Raw genomic sequence first — 22,130 nt, 5'->3', positions numbered from 1 at the left:
AAAGAAAAAACAATTATGTTCTGATAGTTTTTATCAAAAATAAAACTTAAACCGTTTTTCTTGCAGTACCCCTTTAATGATATAGCTCAGCAGTACTAATAATAATGACTTAATGCTGTTCTCCCCCTATAAATGTGTTCATGTGTTCTTATTCATTCTTAAGTTTAGATCCAGCAAGCAGATCTGTAGAGCTGCCTTTAGATTTGCATTGTATTTTTTCCAAAACGTGTCTATAGACAAAAGCGCCGCCTAGTGGTGCCCCAGGACATTATCTCAACTTTATCTGATATTGTTTTGTTTTTATTATTTTGTAAATAACAGCTGTATAATTATTGATAAACCTGTTTCTCATGTTGTTTGGCTAGGTCTATCCTCACAGGTCTGTTTCCACCTACATCTGGAACAATACTGGTTGGTGGGAAAGACATCCAGACAGACTTGGACTCCATACAGCAGAGTCTAGGCATGTGCCCGCAGTACAACATCTTGTTCAATCAGTAAGTGCTGCCAGGGATTTGCTTCAAACTTGCTTCCAAGTAATGCGTTTCCCAACTGAAAGGCTGCAATTGTTCTGACTACCTGATGCAAGTCTTCTGTTCGCCTAGCAGATACACATTGATACAAGCAACCCAACATGAAAGTGCGCTTGTGTTAGTTTTGCTCTGTGATGATTATTTAGGCTTTAGTTAGGACCATAATTCACACTCGTGGGAATGAACTTAGGCAAAATGTCAACACTGACACTCAAAAGGATTATATCATTCTGCAACTCAGAGGCGAGTTAATGGGTGTTTGTTACCATTTTGAGGGAAGAGGAGAGCCAATCCGTTTTGAACCTGCAAAACTTTTTCTATGATGATGTTGCATTTCCAGCGGACTGTTACTTCTTCTCCCCCTCACAAAATCTTCTAGGTTGTAGACAGAAGTGGTTAGAGAAAAGCTTAGCTCTGACATTATAGTACTGTATTCCCTTTTCCCTTATGTCACCTCTGGATAAACAAGGTTTGCAGGCTTCTGAATCGTTTCGGGAACCTTGTACCAGATGAGCTTACAGCAGAGGCCTCTCTGTCAAACTGGCTTCAGCTCTCTGTGGGTGGAAGCTTTTGCATCTTGTTTCTACAGTAGAATAGTGCAACATGCTTTGTCTCTTGGCCAACTTAAAACAGCACTGTTTCTTTTCTATAGCCTTACTGTTGCAGAACACATCCTGTTTTATGCCCAGCTAAAAGGGAGAACCAGAGAGGAGGCAGAACTGGAAATGGAAATGATGCTGGAGGACATAGGCCTTCCACATAAAAGGAATGAAGAGGCTCAAAACTTATCAGGTATCCAAAGGTTTGAACCCTCAAAGTCCTGTGCGCCTTTTTAGCTCTTGAATATTAACCATTCACTGCTGCCTCTGAGGGCAGAGTTAGATGCTCTGCTTAACCTCACCCATGTTCATCCCAGCACATATTGGCAAAATTGTAGTAAAAGTACAGTAAAAAGTTGAGTGCATGATTAAATAGCTGATATTTTTGCACCTCTTAGTGGCACAAGAAGCCCACCACCTGATGAAGCTACATCACTTTATTTTATAACAGGGTCTTCCCCACATATGGTTTTGTTCACTGATACATAATAGAGGAGTTTTCTCCCTCTGTGACTGCATGTTGTTTGCTTATCCTAAGGCTGAAAAGGATGTGATGTTCACACGGTCCAAGCCATTCCTGAGACTGGGATATTCTATACTCAGATATCTAATTTCTCTGAAGAATTGAAGAAATGTGCTTTTGCTTTGAACCTATTTTGCATTTTGATATTTTTTGTCGTTTTCTTTGTGAGCTGCTTTGAGTTATTTTATATGGTAAAGCAGAATATAGCTTTTTAAGAAATCCCAAAGCAACAGCAGTGTTTTCCCTGTTGCATCAGAATCAGGCAAGAGTCTTGTGGCGCCTTGCAGTCTTAACGCATTTATTGCGGCATAAGCTTTTAAGTGGTCTCTGGTCTACAAAAAGCTCATCCTACATTTAACATGTCAGCCTTTAAGTGCTAAATCGTCTGTTACATTAAATATTTGATTATTGCTTGTTGAGGAGCAGTCTCTTTCCTCTAGCTGACTCTAGCTGCTCTCTCGTTTTCCTTAGGTGGCATGCAGCGAAAGCTCTCCGTCGCCATCGCGTTTGTAGGTGAAGCAAAAGTGGTTGTCCTAGATGAACCCACTTCAGGAGTTGATCCGTATTCCAGACGATCCATTTGGGACCTCCTGCTGAAGTATCGTTCAGGTAATTTGTCCTCAGAATGAAAACTTGGTTTGGTTTTTTCCTTTAAAATCTTTTAATAGCATTCCCTTGTTTCAAAGCTTCTTGATGATGTAAAGATAGCAGTCTCTCTCTGTGTGTATACACAGAAAAGGACCGTGGATTTCAGACAAAGCAGACTGTGCTTGATCTCTCACTGTCTAAGGCTGCAATTTGTGCTCCATCTACCTGTTAATAATTATACATTCTTTCTGAAGACCTATGAAGGAATCTCCCCATTCAAATGAAAAGGCAGCAAAGATTGACAGATTATAGGGTCTGCATATGTGGTGCACTGAGTATTTGTTTTGGCTAAATTCAGCAGATTAGTTGTTGATTGTTAGTAGCAGTGACAATGCTTAGATTTCCCCCCCCCCCTTGGGTTGGTGGAATATCTGCCCCAGCCTCTCAGCTTTACATAATTGTCCCATGTTATTGACTGTCAAGCTTTTGTATGCTAAACTCCCTAAGGTTAAGTAATGTCTGATTATATAATAGACAAGAGGCCTGCAGCCAGTGTTTTCACAGGTGAGTTACTATTTTTTGATCCCATTTAGGGAGAACCATCATTCTGTCTACTCACCACATGGATGAGGCAGACATCCTTGGCGACCGGGTTGCTATCATTTCCCAGGGAAGGCTGCACTGCTCAGGATCCCCTGTTTTCCTAAAGAATTCCTTTGGCACAGGCTTCTATCTCACCTTAGTCCGCAAGATGAAAAACATCCAAGACAGTGGAGGAAAGGAGGCTGTAAGTGTTTGGCACCATTTTGCACAAGTAACCTGTAAGCATTATTCATCCCCCAATATTCAAATACAAATACAGTACACTGTGAGTGACATTTTATTTGTATACATTCTGCTTAATGGGGGGGGGGAGGAACAAGAGGCACTTTGATTAATCAGGGACAGGTAACTGACCTTTCCTGTCCGCAATTGTTCAGAATTCTCTCCAGCTCCGCACCCTTGAAGGTTTGCCAGTGAGGTTCTATAATTCCTACTCCATTGACACCATAGAACGCAGGGCAGTTGAGTGGAAGAGCCTCTAATGTTGGGACAGAAAAAGTGGGTGACAATTGGGTGGAGAGGGGAAGTTGAAAATAAGGAGATGATAATATGCTGAAAAAAGACCATGCAGCTCTAACTCAGTGTTTTCAAAACCTAAAAGTCTAAAATAAAGAACAAGAAATGCTATGATGAAACAAGTCCTTGATCTGAAAGTTCCTATGTGTAAACCAGAAGCTGTTTCTGAGCAATAAGACAACTTACCTTTCTTTGTAATATATTGGTTGTTAACAGTAATTAATTACCGTATTTTTCGCTCTATAAGACGCACCAGACCACAAGACGCACCTAGTTTTTGGAGGAGGAAAACAAGAAAAAAAATATTCTGAATCTCAGAAGCCAGAACAGCAAGAGGGATCACTGCGCAATGAAAGCAGCAATCCCTCTTGCTGTTCTGGCTTCTGGGATAGCTGCGCAGCCTGCATTCGCTCCATAAGACGCACACACATTTCCCCTTACTTTTTAGGAGGGAAAAAGTGAGTCTTATAGAGCAAAAAATACGGTAATCGGCTGTGTTAGCTGGTTTAATATATCATATAAAGAAAGCTCATTCACGTTAGTTAGACCAGACAGTGAATTCTAGTCTGCATCTCCTCAAATCATTTTGCATGTCCAAAATGATAAGGGGGGGGTTGTCTATGAGGAAAAGTTGCAGCATTTGAGATTTTTTTAGTTTATAGAAGGGCAAGTACAGTGGTACCTCGGTTTACGAACAGCCCTGTTTATGAACTATTCGGTTTACGGACTCTGCAAAACCGGAAGTAGTGTTTCAGTTTGCGAACCTTACCTTGGTCTACGAATGGAAGCCGAATGGTGGAAGGGCACCGGTGGTGGGAGGCCTCATTAGGGAAAACACGCTTTGGTTTAAGAACGGATTTGGTTTAAGACCGGACTTCAGGAACGGATTAAGTTCGTAAACCGAGGTACCACTGTAAGAGATATTTATAAGATTATGTATGGCGTTGATGAATTGGATAGAGAAAAGTTTTTCTCCGTAACTTATGACACTAGAAGTCGTGGACATGCAGTGAAGAGGAAGGTTGGGAGATTCAGGACAGAAATAAGGAGAGCTTAGTTAAGGAGTGGAACTTGCTGCCACAGGTAGCAGAGTTGGCCACGAATTTGGATGGCTTAAAAAAAATGATAAGATGAATTCATGGAGGATAAAGCTATCAATGGCTGGGCAACATGGGCCACTGGCCTGATCCAGCCAGCTTGTCTTATGTTCTCATGTCCTCACTCATAATCAAGAACAGCGTACATTGCAGTACCACTTGAATACAAAGGTTACACAAGCCCTTATTATTCTCCGTATTTATTTGTTTTTCCCTCTTAAGGTTTCCAGCTCACCTTTTCACCATTGTCCACAAGGTAATTTTAACGATTGCATGTGACTTACGATAGGGCAGCCTTGAACTGCAAAATACAAGGAACACTATAAAAGGCATGCCTACAAAATTGCCAACTCCTAGGAACTCCCAACCGAAGTATCAAGCAGTTCCCAAGAATAGCTGGTTCAACAAAGGTTGAAAACAATTATTTGGAAAGCCTGATCAACAATCATTCCTGATAAACACTATACTTAGTGCGTATTATGATCACATTGAAGCTGATAATGTGACTTGTTCCCCATTCACCTTCCTCTTGCTTATCTGATTTTAGACCTCTTGCAGCCTGGGATCCAAATGCTCATGTTCCTGCTCCAGCTGTGTGCCCACAAACAAAGCCGAAACTGTGGAACAGGAACTGGATGGTGAGAACAGGGTTTGGCCGACTTGTTCATTGCACAACATTATGATAATGTTTATTGAGTTACTTATACCTCCATGGGCCGTAACTATGATAACTAAATGGAGTGTCCATATTCAGAGGCAGCTGGGACAAACAAACTGGGAAGGGCGTTCATGCCTTGCTTGTGCCCCTCTCTGAGGCCTCTCTGAGGTGTCATCCTCGGAAACAGGATGCTAGGTGGATCCTACTTCTGACCCAGGGGAGATCTTCCTGTGTTTTTTGGCAGGGGTGCCAATGAATAAAATATTGGGGGGCAGGTAAGTCCTGCCCCACATAATCGATCACAAGAAGCAGCACACACCCACCATTCAAATGGCAGTGCCCATCAACTTTGGGGGCCCCTGGTTCCCTCAGATATTTGATTGAGGGGGGCAAAGGGACCTTGGCTCCAAGGAGTTGGCTCCTATGGTGATTACAGTCTCTAGTAAGCCTCTACATGTACTGTGTATCTTGGGAGGACAGCTCTTCCTAACTGGCTTGTTGAAATTCAAACAACTGTCGATCCAGTATGGCGTAGTGATCAGTGTCAGACTAGGATGTGGGAGACCAGGGCTCAAATCTTGACTCATTTATGAAGCTTACTGGATGACCTTATTCCAGTCATAACCTTCAAGGCCTAGCCTGTATCACATGGTTGTTATGAGGATAAAATGGGGAGGGAGAGAAGAACAATGGAAGGCACCTTCAACTCCTTTGGGGAAAGCTGGGATATAAAGGTCGGAAGCAAGTAAATACTTAAACAAACAAGCAATTCGCCATTCATTTTTTCCAAACTCCGTTCTGCCTCTTTGCAGGTGATGTGAATGAACTAAATGAACTGATCCACCACCATGTTCCAGAAGCCAAGTTAATAGAAAGTATTGGTCAGGAACTTATCTATCTTCTACCCAGTAAGAATTTCAAACAGCGAGCATATGCAAGTCTCTTCAGGGAATTGGAGGAAACCCTGGCAGATGTGGGACTCAGCAGTTTTGGGATCTCCGACACGCCCCTTGAAGAGGTTGTTAACTTTGTGGAGTGTTCTCGCTCTCTGTCCCTCCCGCCTTTTCTTTCATAATTTTGGATGGACATTTATACCCTATCAGTAATAAGATTTTTGTAAATATTAAGCGTGTGTCTGAGTTCTTAAGACAACAAGAATCCTATCTGGATTTATGGGGAGCTAAGGGTACATTGGGGACATGGGTGGCGCTGTGGGTTAAACCACAGAGCCTAGGACTTGCCAATCAGAAGGTTGGTGGTTCAAATCCCCACGATGGGGTGAGCTCCTGTTGCTCGGTCCCTGTTCCTGCCAACCTAGCAGTTTGACAGCACGTCAAAGTGCAAGTAGATAAATAGGTACCGCTCTGGCGTTTCCGTGCGCTGCTCTGGTTCGCCAGAAGCGGCTTAGTCATGCTGGCCACATGACCCGGAAGCTCCCTCAGCCAGTAAAGTGAGCGCCGCAACCCCAGAGTCGGTCACGACTGGACCTAATGGTCAGGGGTCCCTTTACCTTTACCTTAATGGTACAGTAGGTTCTACTGTTTTCCAGTAAATTCAAGCTCTTTGCCTACATTACTGTGGGGCAGAGGGAAGAGGATGCTCCAAGACCCTCATGTCCCCACAGAACATATTTATGCCTCTCTCTTGCAGGTTTTCTTGAAGGTTACAGCAGAGGCTGACCCTGGAATACAGAATGCAGGTAAACTCTCTTGTCATCTAGTACCATGCTAAAAAGTTGATTTAAATATCTGCCACATCTTAATAGACTACTGATTTGAAAGCAAGAGCCACTAGTGTGTGGGAAGGGCTGTAGATCAGTGGCAGAACTGTAGAAAGTCCCAGCTCCATTCCCTAGAAGGATGCCTTCTTACATCCCTAGCCATTGGTAGGGTAGGAATAGGGAACTCCAGACCATTATGATCTTAAGCTATGGGTATGTTTTTCTAGAGGTTTCCAGGTGAGGGCATTCTTCAACAATGAAAGGGTTAGGGAACCTATTTGAGCATCGATTCTAGGTCCAGTGGGGCCATGCTTTTATTTTAGCCATAGCGATGCAAATCCAGAAGCAAACAGATGTAGCTCATCAGCTCACAAACTAATGGAAAATGGGGAAGACCTGAACCAGTACGGTAGGCATTTGCTGAGTTTATTTTCTATTAGATCTGTAAACGTTTCCTGCTGCAAGTGTAGCTGCGCTATTATCATGCCACTTTGGAAGTGGTGTTTTCTAAACGATCAAACCCTGGAGAAACTCAACAGTTTCATGAATGGGAAGGCAAAAAATGTAAATGTAAATGAAGTAATTGGCATGGCAACTTTGATCTGCAAACTTTAGGAGCTGCAGAAGAGAACGGTGCTGCTGGACAAGAAGAGGGAGCCCACCAGACTGCTCCAGCAGCCAATGGCACTTCTCGGATGCCTGTGGCACAGGAAGGGGATGGGAGCGGTGGGAAAGGATCAAGGCAGAACAAAGGTTGCCAACTTACCTTTCAGCAGATCAAAGCACTTTTCATCAAACGATTCCACCACAGTACACGTAGCTTTAAAGACTTCCTTGCTCAGGTATGTGCTCCTCCATTACAGTCACAAGGGCTTCTTCCAGGCCCATGTGGGGTGGGGGGGCAGCCCAGTATACTGCCCCCATTTTTCAGAGGGCTAAGCTGGCCAGGGGCCCTACCCCCCGGCTTTTTTGTTTGAGTTTAGAACTTTATTCTAACAAGACTCCCGCTCCGGGCCTCAGACAAACTCTGCGCATGCCTAGTTTCTTCCATATGGCATTCACAATTATACACACCTGCATTTATAACAGGCTTAAGGGGAGAAAGAAGTACAGTCTTATTGTAAAAGCACCTCACTACATTATAAGCCTATCACTGGGCTGTACTTAAAAATGCAGCCCGATAAACCAGATCCTAAAACATTCTTTCCAGATACAAATCAAGCTAAGGCCAGCTTCTGTCAATTAATTTCATTGGGTGTATACAGTCTACAACAAATTATACCAGGTCTTCAGAATTACCCAGAGCAGCATACATACGTACTTCCACTAATTTGCTATTGACATCAGGGTGATGATATAAATTCCGTTTTAATAACAGCAGCCAAGTATGTAGCTGTTTTTGTTTTTTTAAATGATGAGATCTTAGAACAGAGACATCCACTTGAGTAGGTGGCCTATTGTCCTTTACTGTCAATGATGCATCCCATTACAATTAAGAAAACAACACGCTTCTGTAAGAGAAGCCCAATTGTGCAAGTTCGATTTGAGTGGAGAACAAGGTATCCAAATACAGACAAAAACTGAGAACAAAATCGTGTATTCCATAGGTACTGAAAACTCCATGCATCCATATATGTGGAGAGGCCATAGCTCTGGCAGAGCACATTGATTTGTGTGCAGAAGGTCCCATTGTAAACCGTACTGAGCTTGATGGAGCAATGGTCTGACTTGTAAAGAGGGGTCTTCCTCTGTTCCTACATTCTTATAATCTATGTTCCTACATTCTTATAATCTTCCTATGTTCCCACATTCTTATAATCTCTAGTTATATACTAATATGCTATTAGCATAATGTGCTATAGCATAATAAAAAGGTAAAGGTAAAGGTACCCCTGCCCGTACGGGCCAGTCTTGACAGACTCTAGGGTTGTGTGCCCATCTCACTTAAGAGGCCGGGGGCCAGCGCTGTCCGGAGACACTTCCGGGTCACGTGGCCAGCGTGACAAAACTGCATCTGGCGAGCCAGCGCAGCACACGGAAACGCCGTTTACCTTCCCACCAGTAAGCGGTCCCTATTTATCTACTTGCACCCGGGGATGCTTTCGAACTGCTAGGTTGGCAGGCACTGGGACCGAGCAATGGGAGCGCACCCCGCCGCGGGGATTCGAACCGCCGACCTTTTGATCGGCAAGCCCTAGGCGCTGAGGCTTTTACCCACAGCGCCACCCGCGTCCCGCTATAGCATAATACTGTATGCTATTAGCTTATGCTGCCATTCTCTTTAAATTTGGGACGATTAAAGAAAAACGTGAGTTATAAAATGCAGATTTGACTCTTATTCTTTGATGTATGACATGTAGTGTTATCAGACCTATGTGGACTTCCAGCACAAGTGTCCACTTGTGTTGTTAGTCAGTGCGCTTCTGTGTTATCTGAGTGGTACTTGGATACCGCTGGTGTGCTGTGAACCCTGCTGGTGGCTGACATTTTCCATATTGCCTGCAGATTGTTCTACCTGCCAGCTTTGTGCTGCTGGCTCTGATTCTTACAGTAATCATTCCTCCATTTGGTGAATACCCCAGTTTAACTCTCCACCCTTGGATCTATGGGCACCAGTTCACTTTCTTCAGGTCAGAGAAGACCTTCCTCGCTCGTTCCTAAATAGCACTTGTGGTGCCTTGTTGCTGAGTGGATTCTAGTTCCCTGCTGCTTCATTCCGGTTTAAATCATGCAAATGTAGTCCGTAGTTAGCTGCTGAAGTCATTCTCAGACTTTTTCAGATCACGACTGATCTTTTCTTCCAGCCTAGATTTTGCATCTTCCTCCTGGCTAGCTAGCGTCATGTTTTTGGCGTAACAGTAGCACTGCCCTACCTTCTAGGATTGTTGCTAGCTAATTCAGTAGATCCATTAAAATGCCGTGTACAATTTCTGCTTTGTTTGAGATACTTTGGCTTCTGTGTAATGAAAACAAGACACTGGGTTTGCTGCTCAATATTTTTCTTTTTCTGTCCATCCACACTGCTCTAAATAGCTAAGTTATTGCAGTGTCAAAAATATGCAGATAGGTGATGTCTGGGTGAATGTGAATGCTTGTCACTTATGGCCAGTTTGTATAACCTCAAACATGAAAAAACCTGTGGGCACACACACCATATTGATGTGTGTCACTTGTATACATGTGTGTGCTCCATTTCCATAATTTTTCCACCTGGAAAGCAGGATGGGAAGATTGTATGAAACCAGTACAAAATACATACAGACTCTCTGAACCAGCCCAAAGCATTAGACTATATGGAAAATGTGTGGATAACCAGGAGATATGGATGGACAAGGTACAGCACAGGGAATTATCTCTCTGACACAAAAACTATTGTCTTCTTGTTAGCAAGGAATGGTTTTCACTTTGCATTTAGAAATCAGTGCCTTGGTCATGGGTCGAAAATGCCCTTGTCCTTCCTATAATCCTTTTACACTTAGTATGCCTTATCCTACAATGGGCAGTTGATCATTAACATATCCTGTGGCTTGACCCTACCTGTGTGATCAGCCGATTTTCATTCGCCACTATCTTGCTTCTGCAGTCAGCATCTTTTTATAACCTTAAATCTCATCCAATCTCATTAGCAATGAGCGGCCTGGCAGCGAGCAGATGGTTTCTCTTATTGACGCCTTCTTAAATAAACCGGGATTTGGAAATCGCTGCTTGAAGAGAGAGACCCTTCAGTAAGTCACTTTGTTCTCTCTACTAATCTAATCTATTCAATTGCAGGGTGGCATCAGTAGTGCTTGAAACAGTAGGGAACTGGCCTCGGAAGTTTCCCAGCCAGTGAAAATCTCGGAGAATGTTGTTGTCACCAGTGACAAAGCTGGGGATTTTGTCTGTTGGTTTAATTATTTTATTTCCGAATTTGTAAACTGCTTTTCACTATAGAAGGTCACAAAGCAGTTTACAGAACAATCATGAAATAAATTCATCAATCAAATGACATGGTGAGATTACAGGGAACCAGGCAGAGGGCCTTCTTAGTAGTGGTGCCTGCACTGTGGAAAACCCTCCCATCAGATGTCAAAGAGATACAAACTTCCATAGACATCTGAAGGCAGCCCTGTATTGGGAAGCTTTTCATGTGTGATGTTCTGTTGTGTTTTTGTATATTCTGTTGGAAGCTGCCCAGAGTGGCGGGGGAAACCGAGTCAGATGGGCAGTGTGTATATATATAATAGTACAAACCTAAAATAAGCATAATGCAATTTACTCAAAATACCTCCCGTAATAAAAAGTGCCTTAAGTTCAGCAGGGCAAGGGACCTTACTGATCTCAACTGTGAGGGAGTTCCACAGAGTCAGACCCACAATTGAATTCATGACCCCTGTGCTGTGTAGAGAAACACAGCAAAGCACCCCAAATTTAAGAGAATAAAAATATGAAATACAAAGTAAGGTTCTGTGTAAGGACTTAGGGGTTGCTCCACACATGGGTTGCCTCCACAGTATCTATTGGTGTTCACAACAGCTCCATTAATGTCAAGATGTGCCCCTTGGCTCCAAAAGCTTGAGAATCCCTGGCCTAGATGTGCCCCAAACAGGTTTACTGGTGACAAGTATGGGCTTGTAGTATAAATAGCCCTTTAGTTACAGGATAGGTGATTAGGACTGGGCAATGTATTCATACACTGTCCCAAAACTGGTTTGAAGTCCACATTGTGGTAACGGTTTTGTAACATTGGACATGGCAATATATCGCAAATCACAATGTGTGTCTGTGCTATGTAAAAAGTGATGATAAGGGAAAAATCATGAAGCCAGTCATCACTTCTCTCATGATTCTTGTCGTGCCCCTGTTGCTCTGTACTAAACAATACCAGTTGCAACAATATTTTAAAAATAAAAATGGATCCATTTTAGACTCCTAAGTAGTAGCAGTTGCCAAAACATTACCCCATTCACCTCTACATAACTCCATCCTTGTTTCAGACATCTTGATATATCGCAATGTTTAGCTCGTGATACTGTATATCATGAAGTTGAAAACCTAACATCGCTCAGCCCTATACCTGATACATGGAGTTGGGTTTGTAATGTGTTTAAGGAAACTGCTCCTTTTTAACAGTTGGTACTGTAAAGGCGAGATATATAATTGCAAGTTTTCCGAGATCTAGCATGGCCCGTTTGATATTAATATTGCTAATGAGATCATCTGTGCTCGTCTCCTTGTGTAGGAACTACCCTTGCGTTAATGCATCATTTGCCTGGAAGACACCGGCTGTCCCTTATAACATAGCTGCCCTTTTCCAAACTAATATGTGGCATCCCCAGAACCCCTCACCATCCTGCAAATGTAGTACTCGGAAGAAATTCACCATGCTACCGGAGTGTCCTTTGGGAGCTGGAGGACTTCCTCCCCCACAGGTAAGAAAGACTTCTTGGTTGACATTTGCCTGTTTGAAGCACTGTGGTTGCCACTGAATTGGTTTCAGGTGGATCAAAAGTATGCTAACACACACACAACCAAATTTTGCATTTGCAATACATTTGTGTTACTTTCCATAATTTGCTTCACTTACTCAGTTTGTCAGTTGTAGTATTTGGCCATCTTGGAAGGATTGCAATAGTGGAAATAAGCATGTGGGGATATGGGGAGCCACAGTAGAAGGGCAGCAGCTATGATATTTTTTAAAGTTTGAGACACTCCTTTGGAAACATGCAGATTTCTTTCGGCCGCTTTTCTATAACCAAAAGCTCCCAAAAGAACCCAGTTTTGCACCAAATGCTACAGTATGTTACATAGCATATATTGAAAACATGTAGAGGAAACCCTTTTAATACATGAAGGAGCGATTCACAAGTAAAATGTAAATGGATGTTAAGGGAGTCCTGTTGAGTATCCTTATATAATTCTGGTTCAAATGTAACATTAAACCATGGTTATGACAACAAGCCATTGTCAGCCTCAGGTCTGTATCCAGCTGGCTCTTCTTATTCAGTTACACCTTGTGTAAGAAGCTTATTGTGGATTTGCTTTTTGTGGAGTTGATCCAATGTGCTTGTGAAATGCAGCTTGGATCTGGGAGACCCGAGTTCAAATCCTATTCAGCTTTTGTGGGCTCACCTTTGGAGTATGTCCCAAGCTTTCTACCTCACTGCCCTGATCTGTTAAAATAGAATAGAGATTTGCCTCTCATGATGGTTGTAAAGATAATTTAGAAAAGTAGTATCACTTTTAATAGTTAAGCTGCAAGAGAGAGATTCATTTGTTAATAATCTTGTTGGGCAACTGCCAAACTGAACATTGAGGTTTCATTATCTGCTTTTTCCCCAGAAAACAGGGCTGTGCAGAAAAACAATTTCACAACACTCTTCTTGAAATAGGTTGTTGGTCATATTTTGTTACTTTGAAAAAACCCTCATGCATAGTCTCATTTGTCTTCTAATGAAGGGTAGTGCTGCCACTCTGTGGTTAAATTCATATACTACGTGAGTGGGTGGTTGTTTCTGCTAGCTGCCAAGTTGTTTCTTGTCTTTTAATTCCCCAAAGCTGTAATGACACTAGTTCGCAATCGAGAAGATTCATTGCTAGGGTTTTGAGTGTCATTTGCATTCATTTTTAGGGTGAGGTTTATCAAAGCTTACAAATATTTTGGTAGCCTTCAGTGAAACTTGCCTGGCTTTTGATTGCAAATTGCTGATATTTTATGTGATCTGAATTCAAGATATAGAAAAAGACCAGAAGTTCCTCTTGAAACTTCAAGTAGTCAGGGCAGTTCTATGGTTTCAGCAGAGGAGCCATTTCTCACTGTAAATCAAAATTAGCAATCACTGCTGTGTGACCTCTTTCTGTGCCTGCCTCTCTGAACTGCCAAATTCTAACCATGAGGGGTTTAACAGTTGTTTTCTTAATCCATTTGTCCTTTTCTTTGCCTTTTAGAGAGCTCAGCGTAGCACAGAAATTCTTCAGGATCTCACTCATCGAAATATTTCCGATTTCCTGGTGAAAACCTATCCCACCCTCATAAGAAGCAGGTTGGAAACTTTTTTTTTACAAATCCACGGCAGCTTGTATAGACTGAGGCTCTGAACAATTACCTTGAAATGGTTTGAATAGTTTTGAATACCCAGCCCACTGTTCAGTTCTCCATTCGTTAGGACACTGAATAAAATAACTGGTTTATATCAGCCCCAACTATCAATCAGTGGTCAGGGTTGATGGGAGTTGTAGTCCGACAATATTTGGAAGGCCACAGCTTAACCATCCCTGGTTTTGTGCAGAGCCAGGTGTGCAAGCAGCAAACCCATTGCTTCCAATTAACTTTGCTGCTCCTAACACTGCACGAGATTGGGTTGTGAGGGCAAACTATACGTTATACACAAATATGTTTAATGAAGCCACAGCAGCTTTGTTTTTGCTTTTAATTAAAAGCAGCTTTGGTGTTGTGATGCTCTTGCCACTGTTCCTGTTCAGCATCACAGCTTTTCAAGCTTTGTTATGCACACTTAAAGAGTTGGAAGGGACCCAAGGGTCATCTAGTCCAACCCCCTGCAATGCAAGAAACTCAGCTAAGTTATCCATGACAGACGGCCATCCAACGTCTGCACAGAAAAAGCATAGAACAGGTGTACATACATAGGATACCTCTGGGCAATCCATCTGTACCTGTACAAGAATGTCAGATTAATGAGTGGTAGTCAGGAACAATGATAGAGGGTAAGATCACTCGCCATCCGAGTAAGGATTAGACATTCTTGTGAAGTCACACTCAGCAGCATCCAATGAAGTACTTCCACTCGCGCAATGGAATTGAAATTTCATTTCATTTATTACGGCCATAGGCCCATACAGGTAAAAACAACACATAAATAACAGCTTGTGCCGTAGGGGGGAAAAAAAGCAATCGCTAAAACACCACTATAACAATAAAATACTATAAAATGGAAAGGCATACTACGCCTTAATTAGCTTGTAGTGCTCCTTGGCGTCGCTTTTGGGAAAGGACAGCAACTAGGAACCTAGCCACCTTCAGGGTCGTGTGGGTATCCTTGTCCTGCAAGATTTGGGCAAGGTGGAATTTTGGTGGGGTACCCTCTAGTTTCTGTATGATTGATCCCAACAAATTTGCCCGTGGCACATTAAACAAGGGGCAAGTGAACATAATGTGCTGGAGCGACTCCAGCGTCACCTTATCACATTCGCACACGGCGGGGGCTTGGCCCTTTGAGAACCTATGTCTCAGGACATTGGAGGGAAAAACGTTAAACCTCGCTTTGGTGAAGGCCAGTCTATGGGCAACAGTCGAAAGGGAACGCGCAATGGAACTTCCCCTCCCTCTCCTCCCTGCCCGTGTCCTCCCCAAATCTGTGGGGAGATGAGGAGGGGAAATTCCATTGCAAAGCCAAATGTCCTTGCGCTTTGAAAATACTCTTATTGAAAACACTTTTATACAGCCAATTGTCCCCAGATATTTTATTCAGCAGTTCCCTGAATCTGAAAGAACCCGACTTTGTGTGGAATATAATATTTTCATTTTCTTTTGCAGTTTGAAGAGCAAATACTGGGTCAATGAGAAAAGGTAGGAAAGCACTGTAGGTTTTCTGTTGAATTTTGAAGCCTAAAGACTTTGCTAAAGCATAACAGATAGCATGATATGACTAACCTAGTCGTTATCTGGTTTATAATTATATTCCATGCTCAACATTGAGTAATGTACTTCTTTTCTCTAAGAAAGGCACATTTATTCTTAAGGGAATGTTCAGTATATCAATCTATTCATAGAAAGATGGGGTTCTCCATGACCAATTGATGGTCATGTCCTCTTTGTGTTTTAGATATGGAGGAATCTCCATTGGAGGAAAACTCCCAATACTGCATGTCACTGGAGAGCAGATTGTTGGTTTTCTGAGAGATCTTGGTCAGATGATGAACATAACAGGGGTAAGCAAGGATTGTTCTGATTTTATGCAATCGTAAACTCTCCCCACCCCATGTCTATAGGCATTAAAGTATGTTTACACTGCAGAAAAATTTAGCCCTTGCTTTCTGCTATTTAGGGTGAAGCAACAATGGCTGCCTCAAAAGAAATGGCAAATTTTCTTAAGTACATGGAAACTGAATACAATATTAAGGTATTTTTTTATATTTAAGACTAAACCTTTCAATGTTTAGAAGCACTATATCAGGGAAAGGGAACCTGTGTCCTTACCAATGATGTTGCATTTCAACTCCCATCTTCCTTGACCACCGGCCCTGCTGCCTGTGGCCGATGTAGTCCCAGCATCTGGAGGGCCACAGGTTTCCCATCCATGCACTATGGGATCCTGCAAAACCTAGGGCTTATCAACACTTCCTCTTGTCCCACTGCTTTCCCCTGGGGGGAAACCACTCTTTAATGCTCAGTCAGAGCAAATGGCAATTCGGGCTTCCTCCAGGTAGACATTTGCTCCAATTGAGCACTAAAGAGTGAGGTTTCCCTGGGAAAGGAGTGGGACAAATAAAAAAACCACTCGAACCCATTGCTTTCTAGGCACAGGACCCCTAGTCAAAAACAGACAAGTTTTCCCTTTCCTGGCATTTAACACTCACACCTAAGGGAACAGTGGCTTTGTTGTATTACCTTAACTGAGAAGAAAGGAAGGGAGGGAGGTAGGAAGGAAAAGAAAGAAAGAAAGAAAGAAAGAAAGAAAGAAAGAAAGAAAGACTATTTAAGATATGAAAAGGGGGTTTTATTTGCTTTTTAGAGGGAAAGGCAAGCATGAAATTTTGGGATGAATGCCACCTGTTTCAAGACATGAAGTACCACCCCAACAAAGTTCTGAGATCTTGACCCATTTCCACTTATATAGCCAGGTTGTGAAATAAAGAAGTGGCAGAACTTGCCTTGCTCAAGTTGCTAATGAGCTAACTTCCTCTGCCAGGTGTGGTTTAACAACAAAGGCTGGCATGCCATGGTCAGTTTTCTCAACATAGCCAACAATGCAATCCTGAGAGCCAATCTGCAGACTGGCAAAGACCCCGAGGAATACGGCATAACTGCTATCAATCATCCACTGAACCTCACGAAGGAGCAGCTCTCTGAAGTCACTGTGTAAGCAATTAAAGTTTGCTGTTATGTATCCGTCCCTTCTTGCTAGCATGGGTACCGTGCCTTGGAATGTGCCTGTATGAAAGATAAAAATATTTATGATACTTTCACTAAGTATAGTGCAGAAATCAAGCTACTCTTTAATTTAGTTAGAACCTGTCCTTTCATTCAGCAACAGGTTTAGGGTGAACAGAAGACAGAGGTTGCTTTCAGGTAGTAGTTTATTGTGGAATTGGTGCTGCTCATGTATGCAGGGGGTTTTTCCCGGTGTCATCAAATGCCAGCCCATACTTATTTTTTTTAACATTTAATCTATATTTCCTCTTACTTATTTAAAAATACTATGTTTTTCACCTAGATTCACTGCTGGTGTGGCAACCCAATGGCACATTTTCCAAGTTATTTCTGGGTGGGCAGGTTTGTCACATATTTAGTGACATTTTGATAGGTGCTCGTGAACGCTACACCACTACTTCTGTTTGTTCAATGGCGTGCATCCTAGCCACGTTGCTTCTGGCTGCTCAGATGATGTGAGGGGGCTTATATTCACCAATTGCCACATGCTTGGAGATGTAATCTTGTGAGATCTTGAGAGAACCTCAGTTCTGTGGTGACAGTACACATACATCGAGGTGTTGTTGTTTGTTTTTTAAACAATAATAATACAACTCTTGATCATTAGCTGTCCCCATCTACTTTTCTCCCTGCAGGCTGACCACTTCGGTAGATGCTGTTGTTGCCATCTGTGTGATCTTTGCCATGTCTTTCATCCCAGCAAGCTTTGTCTTATACCTTATCCAAGAACGGATGACCAAAGCCAAGCACCTTCAGTTCGTCAGCGGTGTGAGGCCTTTTGTTTACTGGTTTACCAATTTCCTTTGGGACATTGTAAGTAGCCGATGGGCATGATGTAAGAAAGTACAGAGGAGGCCCACAGCTCAGTGGTAGTGCATGCAAAATGTTGTAGGTTCAGTCCCTGGCATCTCCAGGTAGGGCCAAGATACACCTCTATTTGAAATCCTGGAGACCTGCTGCCAGCCACTGTAGACAGTACTGAGCTAGATGGAGCAATCGCCCGACTTGTTATAAGGCAGCTCCTTATATATATGTCACATATGTTGTTGAATGGACTCCAATGAGCCCAGTAAAATACTGTCATGCAGCCTTTCCACAAAACCTTGTTGCAGCAGACACCCAGCTCTTTCTAAACAGATAAAATCAGCCCAATCCATGTCATATTATTTACCTTGAAGTGATGAATTTAAATTTTCATTGTGATTTATGCAGTTGTCTGATGTTGAATTGTATCACTGATTGCCCCAGCAATGCCACAAGATCCTTTACTGTAGGTGCCAGAGCCCATTCTAGCACTTATCCATATAAAAATGTTTTGCCCATTATGGACAGTGCAGCTAACCCCCAGCCTGGGACCCTTAAGCAATTTTTTCTAAGATGCTGCCAAGTTTGGTGGTGGTGGTGGCAAAAAGGAGAAGAAATAAAAGCAGGCACAGTGCTGAAACAAATTGCCCTCTTCCTCATTCCTAAAGTCAGACATTTGATAAGGAGGTGATAACTCAGCTGATCTGCACTGATCAGCTGGGAAGGGGGCCTGTGTGCATGTGAGAAGGGGTGTGGGGTTGCCACACCTCAAGGTTGGTCAAGGGTGAATGCAGCCCATCAGAGCAACAATGGTTAGCCAACCCTGATATGCACATACGTCTCTTCCTGCCACCTTCTTTTTAAAGAAGACCCAACAAAAATATTCCAAACTCAAGTATATAATATAATATAATATAATATAATATAATATAATATAATATATGCTGATTGATGATGATGATTTTCCAGCTAAGGCCTATATTTCTGGGCAGCTTTCCTGTTTCACCAGGAGAATAATATACACAGTAGAAAGCATCCTGGAAAATATTGGAAAAGCTGGTGCAAAATTTGGGGATATGGCTCCAAACGATTTCCAGGTGTTTTGTTTGTTTGTAATGAGTTTTCATTTTCTTCCCCCCCGTGCCAGGTCAATTATGCAGTGAGTGCTGGCTTGGTAGTGGGAATATTCATTGGTTTCAAAAAGAAAGCATACACGTCCCCAAGCAACCTTCCTGCACTTATTGCATTGCTGCTTCTATATGGGTAAGTAATTTCATTAATTCTTAACAAAGCCAGACACATTCAAAATATGGGTATCTGTTGTACTGAGTGGGTGCTTGTTTCATTTATTTAAATACCAGTTTATACTTTTCAGAAACAAAGTCTCAAAGCGGTTTACAACCTATATTAAAAGCAAGGTCAAATATAAAATACAGATTCAAAGCGGCGTAGTTTTTAAAAAAGTATTCTCTTAAAGTTGACATTAAGGATAAAAATCACCTGAAAAAATGCAATAAACTTCCACAAAACAGCATTGTTAGCAACTAGAAATAACTGTGATAGTAACACAATATGTTGTGTGGAAATTCTTTATTAGGCGAGTGTTTGCATAAAAAGTCCATGATTTCCAATGGAATAAGGAGTATTTTCCTATGTGTGAATAAGTGAATTTTTGCATACCAAGTGGGCAGATAGCGGGGGATCTACATGTATATCTTACACATCCAAGCCTCACTCTCAACCATACAGATAACTAATGCCAAGCCAACAAGTTATTAAAAGAGCAAATGTTGGATCTACAAAAATGCAAAGCAGCATCTAGCGTAATTTATAACTCTTTCACCTGCTCTTGGACGTGACAACACAGACTCTCACTCAGGCAACCAAAACACAATTCCGATTACCACCCAATAATACATCACTCACCACGTATGCAGTACAGAATTTAAGGGTAAGTGCCTTCATAGGGATCCCAAAAGGTCTACACTGCACCAGCCTTCTTCTCTGAAGGCAAGTCAGTTAGCTACAGGTGTTAACACACTTGTTCTCTGGAATCAACTGCCTGGCAGGGCACCCAGGAAGAGGGTGGCTAAGAAATGACCTCTTCCCTATCCCAGGACCTCTCACCACCAGCAAAATAAAAAAGCAGAGAAGGTCAGACATAGTTTGTTCACCAAGCAGATAATTTATTATTTAATATAATTTATTATTATTTTGCTGTTTTTGCATGCAGATGGGCCATAATTCCTATGATGTACCCATTGTCCTGCTTCTTCAGCATCCCAAGCACTGCCTACGTTGCCTTGTCTTGCATTAACCTCTTCATTGGTATCAACAGTAGTGCCATTACATTTGTCCTGGAGCTCTTTGAGAACAACCCAGTGAGTGACTTTTCGTCATAGACATTATTGTGACAAGAGTACTGTACTTTTTAACCTATGATCCAGCAAGGGTATTTATGTGCGGATGTGTGCCAAGTCAGATATTGTTAGAAACAGTTGCTGAAACTGCCATGAACTTTTGCTATCTATGAGCCTCTCTGCTGTGGCCAGCGTAAGATGTTTAGAAGTTCTAAAGGGGGATTGGCCAAAAACAGCACCCACTTTTATAGGTCCACTTTTCCTTTAATCCAGTGCTACTGGATTAAGGGGTGGGGGCATTCATCTGCCACCTAAATTTCCTGTTTGGTACATCCCAATTGCACATCCTCATTTACACGGCAATTAGTGCATCCTATTTCACTTGCCAATAAAAGCTGGTAAGGTAAAGAATTGTGTGGCCTTTCATCCTAACTCCCAACGTTTTCTTAAATTATAAAGGAACTCTTGAGTAAATCTGAATAGCGCTAGCATATTGTGTATTTCTGTTTCTTGCAGGTTCTGCTGCAGTTCAATAAAACACTGAAAAATATCCTGTTAGTATTTCCTCATTTCTGCCTGGGTCGTGGACTCATTGACTTAGCCATGAACCAAGCTGTGACTGATGTATATGCTCGGTTTGGTAAGTACAGATGGAACGTGGAATTGTTCTGTTTTGCCCCATGCCCAAGTAAGCTTTTGAACACTGAGCTGACCCTTTCAGAACTTAATATACACCCTGGAGGGGTAGGGAGGGTGCAGAACTTTGATCCAGTTCACATTTAAAGGGCATACCTAATTTTCACTTTCCGAAAGAAAATGCCAATTAAAACAGAGCCATACTTTGAAATTCCAAATTTAGTGAAAATAAAACAATGAATTATATCATATATTAGCAAACTGCATACAAAATTGTGTGCATTTGGCCCTTCTAAAAATGATAGATTATTTTATTTCTCTATCTGAGGCAGCATAACTGAGGTGGGTTGGGGGTTTTTGGAAGGTACCAACGTAGCATATTCATTAGGAGGAAACACCTAGAGAAATTGCAAAATAGTTCATTGATAATGGTAAAATAAAGTCCGTCTTTGTATTTGAAAACAATTACTTCAGTGGCTGCCGATGAAGCACATTGTCTATTTTGGTAGTAATTCAGGTTGATTTTGGTTGGTTTCATCTCTAAGGGGAAGAACATGTCTTGAACCCGTTTCACTGGGATTTTGCTGGAAAAAACATGGTTGCCCTGGCGGTGCAGGGCGTCGTCTATTTTGTTCTGAATCTTCTGTCGCAACATAGTTTCTTCTCTACAGGATGGTATGTTGGAAAACTCTTGGCCTGGAAAGGTCTCATATGGATGAAATTAGTTAGTTTTAATGCGTCTGGCTTCAAAAGTACTGTTTTGAGTGTGGGATGTGTGTTTCAATATGTATATGAAGGCTGCTCTTCACACCTGGACTGAATTCTGAAACTTGTTCTGTCTGGCTTCTTCAGGTTTGCCCAAAACACGATGGTGCCCGTTATAGATGAAGATGAGGATGTTGCAGAGGAAAGGCAACGAATCTTGAATGGAGGCAGCAAAATGGATATTTTGAAATTACAAGAACTGACCAAGGTAATCTTCTTCCAGGCAGTGTTTCAAAAAGTGTGTTTGCTTTACTTTTATCTTGGAAATGGAAGACAGTATGCCCAGCATGAAACCTCTGTTTGGGGCTGGGGCATCCTGGACCCTTATTTCCTTAACTTTTGATCATTAGTCTGAAGCTGCTTGCATCCCTTGGAGCATCTGGAATGTATTATTTTCCTTCCTGTCACTCCATTGTTGAAGATCTAACACATAACTGTAAAGCATCATTTTACTGGCTTTCTGTTGACACTACCTCTGAATCACTCCTTGCAACTTCCATTTACTGTACTTCATTATGAAAAATATGAATAATATTCTAAATGTGCAAACAAAAAGTCGATGTTTGCATAAAAAAAAA

At 42.0% G+C, this 22,130-nt stretch overlaps 1 protein-coding gene across 1 annotated transcript in view; it reads left to right on the top strand.

Moving 5' to 3' along the window:
• The window catches only part of ABCA4 (ATP binding cassette subfamily A member 4), a 99,428-nt gene that overhangs the window by 69,160 nt on the left and 8,138 nt on the right, over window positions 1–22,130 (top strand). The window contains exons 21-42 of the mRNA XM_083620528.1: window positions 366–497; window positions 1,186–1,325; window positions 2,127–2,264; window positions 2,837–3,030; window positions 5,007–5,097; window positions 5,930–6,135; window positions 6,768–6,816; window positions 7,453–7,679; window positions 9,343–9,467; window positions 10,464–10,562; window positions 12,059–12,248; window positions 13,765–13,859; window positions 15,371–15,403; window positions 15,660–15,765; window positions 15,882–15,956; window positions 16,746–16,915; window positions 17,623–17,800; window positions 18,939–19,054; window positions 20,025–20,172; window positions 20,668–20,791; window positions 21,333–21,462; window positions 21,640–21,760. Coding sequence (XP_083476654.1) covers window positions 366–497; window positions 1,186–1,325; window positions 2,127–2,264; window positions 2,837–3,030; window positions 5,007–5,097; window positions 5,930–6,135; window positions 6,768–6,816; window positions 7,453–7,679; window positions 9,343–9,467; window positions 10,464–10,562; window positions 12,059–12,248; window positions 13,765–13,859; window positions 15,371–15,403; window positions 15,660–15,765; window positions 15,882–15,956; window positions 16,746–16,915; window positions 17,623–17,800; window positions 18,939–19,054; window positions 20,025–20,172; window positions 20,668–20,791; window positions 21,333–21,462; window positions 21,640–21,760 — 2,887 coding nt within the window. The remainder of the gene's footprint in view (window positions 1–365; window positions 498–1,185; window positions 1,326–2,126; window positions 2,265–2,836; window positions 3,031–5,006; window positions 5,098–5,929; window positions 6,136–6,767; window positions 6,817–7,452; window positions 7,680–9,342; window positions 9,468–10,463; window positions 10,563–12,058; window positions 12,249–13,764; window positions 13,860–15,370; window positions 15,404–15,659; window positions 15,766–15,881; window positions 15,957–16,745; window positions 16,916–17,622; window positions 17,801–18,938; window positions 19,055–20,024; window positions 20,173–20,667; window positions 20,792–21,332; window positions 21,463–21,639; window positions 21,761–22,130) is intronic.

Source organism: Podarcis filfolensis (genome assembly GCF_964270895.1).
Source record: "Podarcis filfolensis genome assembly, chromosome: 6".
NCBI classification, from domain to species: domain Eukaryota; kingdom Metazoa; phylum Chordata; class Lepidosauria; order Squamata; family Lacertidae; genus Podarcis; species Podarcis filfolensis.
The sequence above is the reverse complement of the archived record's forward strand: the minus strand, read 5'-3'. Positions and strand labels throughout refer to the sequence as shown.